Genomic DNA, 12,657 nt, shown 5'->3' on the forward strand with positions numbered 1-12,657 from the left:
CGGGTCACCACAAGTGGGAGATGAAGTCCTAAGGAAGTGTGACGGTACCCACATTTATAAGGGCCACATTCCTGCATCGCGCTATCGATGTTTTCTAAGTGTTGGTATATATGTCGTAGGATGATTTGATAAATCCGTGTTTTCGCGAAATCCCTAGAATTTTCGCGAAAATTCTAGGGATTTCGCGAAAACACGGATTTATCAAATCATCCTACGACATATATACGACAGAGCTGAAATCAATCACGTGGGGCTTCGGCCTAGCCCAGGGGTCGGCAGACTTACCAATCAGATGAGCCAAATATTAAGTTTGTAGATTTTCCCATACCTTCAAAGAGCCACTACATAAATTTTAAAAGTCTAATAATAATAATTATAGTCTAAGCTTCATACTACAAAGCTACATTTACAGTTTAAAAAATAATTACTTAAAGAAATTTATTACAATATGTATAACACTCATTAGTTATATTTTATTTTAGTTTTAGACTTTAGTTGGATTAACGGTGTCCTTGCATTGCTTTCGAAAGCTTGCCTATGACTGGCAAGTAATCACTCGTTTAACGTTTTCACGATTGTCGTAGCAAATGCTAGTTTTTTTGCCGTTGCATAATATGTTGCAGGAAGGCTATTCCATGTATAATACAGGATTAGCTCTATTTTAGGTAAATTATCGCAAGTTGACGGAGAATTCAGTTGTATCATATTGTTAAGGTGTTTTATTTATGCTAAAGCGGTACAGTTATGCAGTGAGTGAGTGTAAGAAGACTTTTCTTAGAAGGGCCATATTATTCCTATGGAAGAGCCGCATGCGGCATCAATCCATTTTTAATTTGTCAACAGACTTCAACCATAAACAAAAGAGTATAATTCGTGTGTATGGGCTTGTCATTCAAAAATATGGTAGTGTGCACATTGTAGTGTGTGTAATGTTTTATTTGTTAAAAAAATCCCACCAAAAACATAAAATATGTAAAAAAGGAGAGCCGAGTTCAATACAAACATTATGCTTGTCTAAAGCTCGATGCACTCCTTCACCATATAAACTATAACTGTGCAAAATTTCATTCACCTACGTTTCCGCATTTTTCGTCAAAAGGGATGCAAAGTATTCAATACTTATGTCTGGTTAAGCCAACGCTGGAAAATTTCGATCGATGAATTTTCGATTCGTGATTTGAGTACCAGCATATTGTGCAATTTTATATTATTCGCGTGGCTAACCTTATAGTTCCTAGCCATAAAATGCACCCTCTAGATAAGAACAGGATAATATTTATTTACGCTACGCTGCGGCCGTCAACACACTATTATATTATTTTAGAATAGAATACTTTTGTGCGCGCATTGTTTTGGGCAGCTTAGAAATTAAAAAGTGTAATATTTATGGTCTCTACACTGTATGTAATATTTCTAGGTTGTGAACTGTGGAGGAACTGCGTAGTATGTCCTACATCACCGTATAGCCACCACAGTTTCCGGTGGCTTAGAGTGTGACTCTTGAGTCGGAGGTCGTGGGTTTCATTCCCACGTTGGAAAAACTATTTTATTATTTCCAAGTTTGTTAAGGACAAGGCCTACAAGGCAAAACCTGATTATCTGTAAGATAATCCATGCGTTGGGTGGGCATATAAAAAGTCTTTATCTCTCCCAATAGCTATGTCTATTGTCTACACTGTGCACTTTCATCTTCAATTTTCGTCATATACTTTCATATTGGCGCATTCAATAATTGAACGCGTCAACGAACGCTACGCCAACGTCATTTTTGTATTTTGGATACGGTCTGAGGGCATGCGTCGCAGGCATGCCTCACGTTCGCTGTTGACTGCGCTATAACGCATGCCCTTGACGTACAGAAAACTGCTTACTGAATTAAAACAAAACATGATTAGACTCAGAAGAAGGATAAAAAACGCGAATCCTACAAGGCGACCCTATGTCATCGAGGATTATAAAGCAGCAAAGGAGACGTACAAAAAAAGTCTGGAAGTGGCAGTGATTTCTAGCTGGCGTGACTTCTGCTCAAAATAGACTAAGGAAAATATCTGGCAGCGTGCATACAGGATCTTGAAAATCTGTAACCGAAAAAGCAATGTTAAACTTCTCCGCTCACCTCTCGATGGTAGCATACTTACATCGGAGTACTCAGCTTCACTCCTGGCTGAAACGTTTTATCCTAGAGATAATCCAGACACTGATACGAATGACCAAAAGATAATCCGCCTCAAATCATTTCAAGCAGTTGCAGAAACAACAAACTGTCAAACAAACGAACCAATTTTTACAAAGGTTGAAATCGAATCAGTATATTCTAGCTTGGACCCCAATAAAGCGCCAGGAAGTGACGGTCTGTCATCTGATATCTGCGAAGCCGCTTATAACGCATCAAAAGATATTCAAATTTCTATATTCAACAAATGTCTTGAAATGGGATACTTCCCGGTCATCTGGAAGAAGGCAAAAGTAGTTAATACCCAAACCCGGAAAAGAAGACTACTCTGAGCCAAAGTCTTACAGACCTATAGGTCTTCTGCCAAGTCTAGGCAAGATTCTAGAAAAACTATGCACAAATAGAATCATGTGGCAATTAGGGTCTCAAAACAATCTAAGCACTCGCCAATACGGCTTTACACCCCAGAAAAGCACAGAAGACGCTCTTTACGACGCAGTTGCACTGATAAGGGAGGGTGTAAACAAAAAACAAATTGTTGCTGCCATATCATTGGACATACAAGGTGCTTTCGACGATGCCTGAAATTATTTACCAACTGAAAAAGAAAAAGATATCCGCTAAAATGCTTAAACTAATATCCAATTACCTAAGCGACAGATTAATAGAATTCACATAATATGCGGGAGCAACTATTGAAAGATCTACGGATATAGGATGTGTTCAGGGATCACCAAGTGGACCAATGCTATGGAACATACAGTTGGATCCGCTTCTGGAATTAGCAGAGGAACTCGAAGCTCATATCCAGGCCTTTGCTGATGATATTTTTGTTATCGCGTCAGCAAAAGACATCAATACCTTAAATAGCGGAATAAACAAGGCCTTAAAAACAATCTCACGGTGGGGCCAACTGCATAAACTGAAATTTGGGGCCCAAAAAACCCAGGCAACTATTTTCATTAACAAGAGGAAGTATGACCAGCCAAACTTCATGTTAAATGGCTCACAACTACCTACCACTAACGAACTTAAAGTACTTGGACTCACGCTCGATAAAATACTTAATTTTCGAAAACATCTCGATGAAGTCTATAACATGTCTTTTAACATGTTGTCAAGGGCCGTGAAATGTCAACGGGGCTTGAACCCAGAAATAACAAGACTGATTTACCTTGCAGTTATTGAACTAAAAGTGCTCTATGCAAGTAGCGTATGGGCATCAGCAGTGGAAAAAAATATGCATTATCACGACTAAACACACTAACTCGGATGTGTGCTATAAATAAATAATAAATAAAAATTGTTTTATTTCTGAATAAATTTGAATCAAATATTTTCAGAATGTTGAACTACATGTTGCCTACCACCAGTTCGGGAACTAACCCGGCGAGAAGAACCGGCGTAAGAAACTCGCACGGGGCTACTTTTTAGTAAAAAAGTGGAAAATTTGTCTTTTAAAAAAATAAAATTGTAATGTAAATAACTTAATCCTATAAAGATCTGTAGAGCTCATAGAAGTACCTCTTTGACAGCTTCCGTTGTTTTAGCGAGAATAATACCACTAGATTTGCGGATTAAAGAGCACTCACAACTATATGAGATCAAAAGAGGTAAAAGTCTAGAACTAATAAAAGACCTAAAGCTAGAAGAAAAACTAAGCCCTTTCATGCTTCTACATCCAGCTGAAAGAGTTAACATTCGATTTAATTTGATTACTGCTCAAGAAGAAATAAGAGAATATAGTGCAAGCTCAAACTACTACACAGACGGAAGCAAGCTAAATGGTGGGGTTGGCTTCGGAATTTCTTGCTGGAAAAATGGTGTTGAAACCTGTAGTTATAGCTTTAAGCTGGCGCACTTCTGCTCTGTATACCAGGCTGAACTGGGAACTATTCTAAAGGCAACTAAAATAATTCTACATGGAAAAGACCCAAACAGCTCAATATATAGTGACTCCAGATCATCCCTTCAAGAAATAACAAACTCAAAAACGGAGCATCCCATAGTAAATGAAATTCATAAAAATATCAAAGAGATTGAGCGCTGCAAACGGCAAATAAAACTCTACTGGGTTAAGGCACACAACAATATACACGGTAATGAACGTGCAGACACACTTGCAAAAGACGGAGCCCTAAACAGCGAACTAACACCTATATATGACCGATTCCCAATATTATATGCAAGAAATACTATCAGGGCCACCACAATCGAGACCTGGCAGGCAAGATACACACAATCTGACACATGGAGGTACACCATTTCTATATTCCCGACTCTCACTAGAGCATATAAGATCTTACGATCAGAAGCTACTTCCAACATAAGAACTCAAATATATACAGGCCATGGCGGTGTAAAGAGCTATCTTCATCGATTCAAAATAACAGATAACACTTTTGGCTCTTGCGATGAAGAAACGCCACAAACAATAATCCACATACTCACAGAATGTCAACGATTTGCCAAGAAACGATTTGACTGTGAACAAAGACTTGGCCTAGAAATAAGTCAAGAAAACATTAGACGTATTCTAGACATTGATAAAATGAGAAGATTATTCATGGAGTACGCTGAGGGGGTATATAGAGCAATAGCGAAGGAAAATGGCTCCAGGTTGTAGGAAAAAAAGGCACAAAACTGTATAAAAATATATATAAGAGAAATAATAGAAGAATATAAAGTAAAAATGATGCTGCAATTTTATAGCAGCAGGAACCAGAATTACATTTAAAAAAAAAGACGTACAGAAAAAGACACAGTGTGGACAAAGCTCATTAGCTTTGTCCGCACTGCGCCTTTTTCTGTTCAGAGCACTCTCGCTTCCTTTACTCTCTTATTATCCCATTGGATAATATGAGAGTAAAGGAAGCGAGGGTGCTCTTGTGTCCTGCACACAACTGGTCACTATAAAATTACTCTAGCGTAACTGGCCTGGTTTCAATGAATCCAGCCACCGTTACCGAAACCGGTGCGGGAGTTATTATACTGTGTAACTTGTCGTTTACAGCAAGCATAATACTCTTATTCTTTTCAGGTCCCACGTCACCCCCCTCGCCTCGGTCCTCAACGTTCAGGATAGAGGACAATGAGCTGACGGGGACCTTCCCCCCGTTCGAGGACATATTCGGTCAGGTCCCCGAGAAGCAGTTCGCGACTGAGAACAACACAGTAGTGACGTCACAGATCGGCTCCACCGCACTCATACCGTGCGTTATCAGGAACATCGGAGATGGAATCGTGAGTATTTCTTTTTCTCTGTTTGTTTTCATGTTGGATGATATTTCTATCTCTTTCTTGCTCGTAAAGACTGAGTACAATGCCAGTTCTTCTCGCCGGGCCAATTTCCAAATAGGTGGTCATTGTAGACTCGACTTTTAAAAAGAATATTGTACATATTATTGTTATTGTACACAATAGACTACTTGACCTATATTCAATTTCATTGAAAAAATGCAATTTCTAGTAGAACTTGGCCTATGAAATCATATTTCACCCTTATCATCAAATAAAAGCTTATGATTGATAAATAAAGTCGATTTGAAAATATGATTTTATATTATTTTTTAATTTGTAATGACGGAAACGCTTTTGCGGTACTTCCGATTTCGATGTGACGTCATCACACTAGTCATTTAATATTACTTTCTTCACAGCCACAAAACAAAAATATTTTACACTATTAATTGTAAGTTTATCTGTACTTACATAAATAATAAGAATAAGGCTAGAAAGATTTGTAAAATATTTCTTCTTGAATAATTCAAATAAAATAAATTTTATAATATATCTCCATTTATTGTAAGTTCGGAAATGAAATTGCCAAAACTTTTCTCAAAAAAATGATTTCTCATTTCTTATTTAAATAATTTTTTTGGCACTTTTAGACTCGTACTACTCGTTAAAGTTAAATATGATGTCACACTATGACGGACAGTGTTTTCGGCGCCATTTATAAGGCGTATTTTTCAATCAACATTTTTTGGGTTTCTACTTTTTCAAATATTAAAATATTAGTTTTTTTGGTGAAAATGAATAATTAAGAAGCGATTAGCATGAAGAAAAAAAACTAGGTCAAGTAGCCTATTTAATGCATCAAGCAAAATACTAGGATAAAAAATTGACAAGAGAAATTGTTAATATACTTATTTGATATTATTTCATAAGTTTTTTCGCATTGCAAATAAATAATAACGCTTACAATCTTAATTTTAATTCTTATTGTTTTCCTCATCCAGCACTTTTCTTCTCGATATTTATTAAAACCTCAGCATATTTCTTAAAACGTAAAAGATAATCTAGTTATTTTTTTAACGAACCTTGTAAAAATACTCGTTAAAAATCGAAACGTAGGGATCGTAAAATAAATTGAGTTAATTGTTCTTTCCTTAAAATGTAATTAACGGAGGGGCTTTGCGTATTAATAGCACTTTACATCAAATGCTTAAAAAACATTTGTTGGGGGAAAATTACAATAATTAAACGCTAAATAAACGATTCACACCACGTCGATCTCGGAGTTGATTTACAGTCGGGGCATGATCATGGCGGGTTGACTATGGATACCGGGGCGCTACAGAAAACTGCAGAGTATAGCAATACTGCTCTATATAATAACTATTATTAATAAACTAGTATTATTTCTCTTTATAATATTAATAAACGAGTTGATGCGCGCGCAGAAATTAGTTTATCGCGCGGGAACCGTCCATTTTCCGGGATGAAAGTATCATAATATGTCCTTTCCGGGACTTAAAGTATTTCCAACCACCGAAACCGGTTCAGCGGTTTGTGCGTGAAAAGGTAACAGACTGACAGACAGACACACTTTCGCATTAATAAAATCATAGTATGGATGTGTATAAATGTATAATATCATCAAGTTACAATATTTCTGTATGGCACTCAAATTATTATATTTTGTGACAGCGGAAAGTTTTCGAAAAAAAAGAAATTTTACCACAAAATTTATTCTACGAAGCTGCCAAAGAACATTTCAGTTTTACTTTTCCTTGATTTTTCCTGGATACGATACTTTGCTAACTCAATAATTTAAGTCGACCCTGAGTAAATGGTATGTAATAATTCGATACCATATCAATAAATATATCAGAGCTTACTGATTTCATCGAAATCTTTTATTTCGTAAGTTTTTCGAGCAAATATTTCCAGCAAATTAAGATTATTTTTCCGGTCAATGTTTATCAAATGGTACGTGACATTATGTGATTGCGGCGTGCCCGCAAATAACAGCATTATTCTAAGTGCTGTAAGGCTCAAAGTTCAAACGCGAACGAACTAAAAATATATATTGGAACAGAGACTTTGTTTTATTACTAAGTAATAATATAGAATCCAAAAACATAATAAACGATGATAATAATATCTACTGCTGATCGTTCGTTATTCGTTATTATAATAAATTTATTATAATAAACGCGTCAGTGGATTTAAAATGGTCACTTTAGAGAATCATAATAATAATTATTATGATCATAGTATGATAATTTTTTTTAAATCGCAAAATGGTCACTTTGCGTGCAATTCATATTATGTATGTATTTCTTATGCACTGTCTATTAAATTATTTCATCCTACTATACTTTTTTTCACTTTAATTCCGGCAATAATTAGTTTTCTAAAGCTAGATTTTCTCATGCGTTGCACAATCTGATAGCAAGTCCGATTCAAATGTTCCGGACCGATAGAAAATCTTTATTAGGAAAACAGAATCTCATTAAAATCCAACTGCGTTTCAAAGGAGCACATTCATGTATGTTAATTAAATTGATTATTTTCAGTTGCAGTGAATAATGAAAACATCTTCATTTTAATGCTAGGAAGCCTTTAAATGCTTAGAATTAGCTTTCTAAGGTTGGGTTGCACCAGAGGCGTGGTTAATGTTAAGGTTAAAGTTATGGTTATAGTTAAGGCTAAATTTAGCTTTAACTTTAACCTTAACTTTGACCAGAGAAATTGACAGATGACAGCTGGTCCAACAAGGTTATAAATGAACGTGGGCGGGGGCGCTGCTGGTAAAGGAGAACTGTCAAAATTTGCGTTTTTTTTTATGATGACAGCGTTAGTTCCTTTTTTCGCCACGTGCATTTAAAAACTTGTCGAGCTCTATGGTTATGGTTAAATATGACGTCTTGATGGCGTCCATTTTTAACTTTAACCAAATATTTGACATTTTGCATTGAAGTTATAGTTAAAGTTACAGTTATAGTTAAAGTTAGTGTGTGCAAACTAAACCTAAACTTCACTCATGTACTATTTTTTCTGCTGTGTAAAAATATAAAATAATACTGCAATTTCACGCTAGATGCCATCAACCACAAGCCCAGATAGTAAACAACAGGTTTTGTTCGAAGTTAGACAACGTTTGAGTCAACTTCTGAATAATTATGTGACTAGAGTCCTGTGATCCGACATTTGCATAATATTCCCTATTTAGTCGACTTTTACCTAACGTGTAAGGGTATCACATCTTCTTGTGCGATAAGGTTTAGTTTTGGATGCCCCATATATGCATCGCGTCGCCTCGCGTCGTTACAATGTGAACTGACCCTAACAAGGCGCTGTACAAACCCGAAGACAGAGTACAGAATGTATTTTTTAATTTGGGGTGATGTCATGTTCCGCATTTCCCGGAAATCCTTTTATATTGTACCCATATCAAACTTATTTGGGAGGCTGCCATGCATTGTCATGAGAACAAAATGTGTATGTAAAACAAAATTAAAATGTAACAAATAAAATATTTAAATTAACTTCCGCTACGAGAAGATTTAGCTCTTGTAAGTATAATTATTAGCTCGACTTGCCCCCCCCCCCCCCCCCCCCCCCCGTACTACCGTGCCCCCAGATTGTGGGAAATATTGAAAAGCTGATTTTTATAAGACATTCCTAATGTACTAGTAATTTATTTGATTATATATTTTTTTAGATAATACAATTTAAAGTTTTTATCTATTATTATAATCTACTCACATTTTAGCTACTATTTGGCTCCGTAGGTATAATTGTGTATAATTATAATAATTATTATACTAAGGAGTTTTGGTTTACGTTGCTACATTTAATTTAAATTGGCTTGTTAAAAGACAAAAAAGCTATAACGATAATATGATCGTACTATCAGAAAAGTTGATTCCTAGGCAGATGGGGGACCTACATAGTTTGGTCGCGTTATGTCAAACCCAGCCGACAGATCATAATTAACATTAAATTGACACGATCCGACCAAAATAATATGATGTTGGTCTGTCAACTGTCTAGGAATCAATTTCCTCGATGGTACACTGATATATAAAATACATAATATTATTATGTGAATAGTAGTGTAATTTGGTCCTGATAAAACACAATTTTTCGTGCACTTTTTCCACTATTTTAATATAATATAGTGGATACAATATATTATAATATAGAGGAAAAAGTGAACGAATAATTTTGTTTTATTAGTGTTCATCATGAATTTCCACCAAGAACCGACTGTACAATCAATTACTATAATTTGGTCCTGACCTTTAAAAAACAGGGCTTCAAAAGGCAAACAAATTATATCTATGTCACAACGAAAGGGTTATTTTTTATACAGCCTGAATTTCTGTATTATGTACAAATTATAAAGGAACATATGTAATTTGAGCAAATAAATAACTTTTTACTTTTTTTTTTTATTTTGGTTTCAAACGGTCCCGTTGTGGCCATGAAAATAATAACATTAATCTGACAAAATTAAAATCGATTACATAACTTTGCACACGCGATTATCTTGGGTGCAAAAAGGTCGGAATCCCATCTTGAAATTACACTCTGGAGCCAAAATATATAAGTTCAAATATGTTGTACTAGCAAAATTTTTACATAAACTTAATTTTTTTTTTTTTATGAGATAAGGGGGCAAACGAGCAAACGGGTCACCTGATGGAAAGCAACTTCCGTCGCCCATGGACACTCGCAGCATCAGAAGAGCTGCAGGTGCGTTGCCGGCCTTTTAAGAGGGAATAGGGAAGGGTAGGGATGGGAAGGGAAGGGAATAGGGTAGGGTAGGGATGGGAAGGGAAGGGAATAGGGTAGGGTAGGGAATAGGGGATTGGGCCTCCGGTAAACTCACTCACTCGGCGAAACACAGCGCAAGCGCTGTTTCACGCCGGTTTTTTGTGAGAACGTGGTATTTCTCCGGTCGAGCCGGCCCATTCGTGCCGATGCATGGCTCTCCCACGTATAAATAACGTATAATTTATAATTAATCCCACGTATAATTTTGAACGTAATAAAACTTTTACTTCTTTGTAGCACCTTTTTCACTCTATGTGTTTTCCAATAAGGGTGAAGCCAAACGAGCGTAATTATGTGAGTTGCGAGTTGCAGAATTTCGGTCGCGTAAATATCTTTTCATACAAATCATGACTCACAAAATTACGCTCGTGTGAATCAAACAGGACTTGTGTATGAAAATGAAAGCAGCAGAATTTCTGCCAGCCGAAATTCTGCGTCTCACAACTCACAAATTACGCTCGTTTAGCTTCACCATAATGCTTCTAAGATGCGTGACCACTTAATCATATTTACTGATTGAAATAATAAATCGTACGATTAAAGATTACCTACATGACGCTCACAACTCCGTTGCTACGAAATTCGAAAATCGTATTTTTTTCCCAAATGAAAGATATCCTATGTTCTTTCCTGAGACTCAAAGTATTTCCAAACCAAATTTCATCAAAATCGGTTCAACGACTTAGACGTGAAAGTTGACGGGCACTTTGGCATTTATAATATTAAGGGCGGATTCGACCAAACTGGAGTAAAATTTTACTCGAGTACAACTGTCTCCTAATCTAAGAGTAAGCTGGTTTTGCGTTTTTCCAACTTCTAATCCAAGAATGAGGCAATTACATGGGAGTAAATATTTACACGGACTATTTTGGTGGAGGAGTGTTTGTGATACAACACAATGCCACGTAATATGCCATCCGCCATATTATTTTATAACCACATAACCTCCATCATCCATGATTGTAAAGTTGACACGGAATTTTAGCTTCTCCTCCTTCGTCTTGTTATATTTTGTTTTTTATTTTACTTTTTTTTTATTTATTTTTAAATACTATGACGTAACTATCAAATGACTTTAATGTATGTTTTTGACTTTACTGTTATAATATTATGTTAAAATATGTAATAAGATCTTTTAAAATAAGACGTAGTTACTTAAGGCACGTTGCATGTTAATTAGAATAAGATCTAAAGAAAATGTTTTGAAATAATAATTAGACAATATTTCCACGCCAATGAGGCAGAAATTTTGATACCATACATAAATATTAAGAACCATTGTTAAACAAATTTCCTGGAAATAAATACTATTCTATTCTATTCTATTCTATTCTAAATATTAAACTGAGAATAGTTGCACAACAGGGTTCAACTGTCACGGTCGGTGTCATTGTGAACTATAATTGACATTTTATTTCATACTCTTTGAGTAACTTGGTAAATGCAATGCAAACGATAATACCCTAGAGTAAATTAAAGGAGTAAAATTATTCTCATGATAGTTATACTCGTGTAACTTCAAGTTTGGTCGAATCGGGCCTAAGTAAGTATATATAAAGTAAGTATGGATAGAATTTAATAGCAAAATCTACGTTCAGATTATGAAATGTGACCCACTTACCAAATGAGTTAGGTGCTCAAAGGTCGTATAAATAAATTGACCCCCGAAGGGCGGCGTTTGCGAGATCGATATAAAATATAAGTAGCCCCTAAATAACACCTATCTGTTACCACACGCGCCCGTTCCAGGGATTACTGTGTTTTTACGATAGCCTCCCTCAAAATTAAACTATTAGGCTGCGTTTCCACCAGAGATGTGTTGCGAAGAATGTGTTTTTAAAGCCATCCCCTAAGCAAACTACCTTACTATTATACTACTATTAATGATACTACTAATGACCATACATTTGCGTCGATGCCGAGATCGCACCAAAATCGTATTTTTTTTACTTATATTGACTTCAAAAAAAATTCAAAAAATTCAAACGTCAAATATGTAGTTAATGAAATTGTCTATCTATTGGCGTGTGTTTCAAATAAACGTAATTTGTAAAAATTAGGGCGATACTGAATCTATGCTTGAATTTAAATAAATTAGTATTACTTTGGAAGCTGATATCATGAAAGGAATGTTCATATGCTGAAGAGTATTGCTGAATTTTTATCATATATTTGTAGCTTTCAAATTATGAATTAATAATACTCTAAAAACGGTAAATTACGGCATCGCCATAAGGGGAGCCGTCTTAAGATCCGATAGCATCGCCGCGCTGAACGATGTCTTTGCAAGCTCACGTCAATAAAGCGATTCTATTGGTTCTCAAAAACACATTCCTCGCAACACATCTCTGGTGGAAACGCAGCCTTATCCGGGGTCAATTTTACCTCTATAAGAACCTAAAATAATAAAAGTA

The 12,657-nt window shown here is 35.7% G+C and overlaps 1 protein-coding gene across 1 annotated transcript in view; it reads left to right on the forward strand.

Annotated features, from left to right (window-relative positions):
• Positions 1 to 12,657, forward strand: part of LOC121727641 (Down syndrome cell adhesion molecule-like protein 1 homolog) — a 193,619-nt gene that overhangs the window by 92,211 nt on the left and 88,751 nt on the right. Inside the window, exon 3 of the mRNA XM_042115580.1 lies at positions 5,214 to 5,416. Coding sequence (XP_041971514.1) covers positions 5,214 to 5,416 — 203 coding nt within the window. The remainder of the gene's footprint in view (positions 1 to 5,213; positions 5,417 to 12,657) is intronic.

Source organism: Aricia agestis, chromosome 6, assembly GCF_905147365.1.
Source record: "Aricia agestis chromosome 6, ilAriAges1.1, whole genome shotgun sequence".
NCBI classification, from domain to species: domain Eukaryota; kingdom Metazoa; phylum Arthropoda; class Insecta; order Lepidoptera; family Lycaenidae; genus Aricia; species Aricia agestis.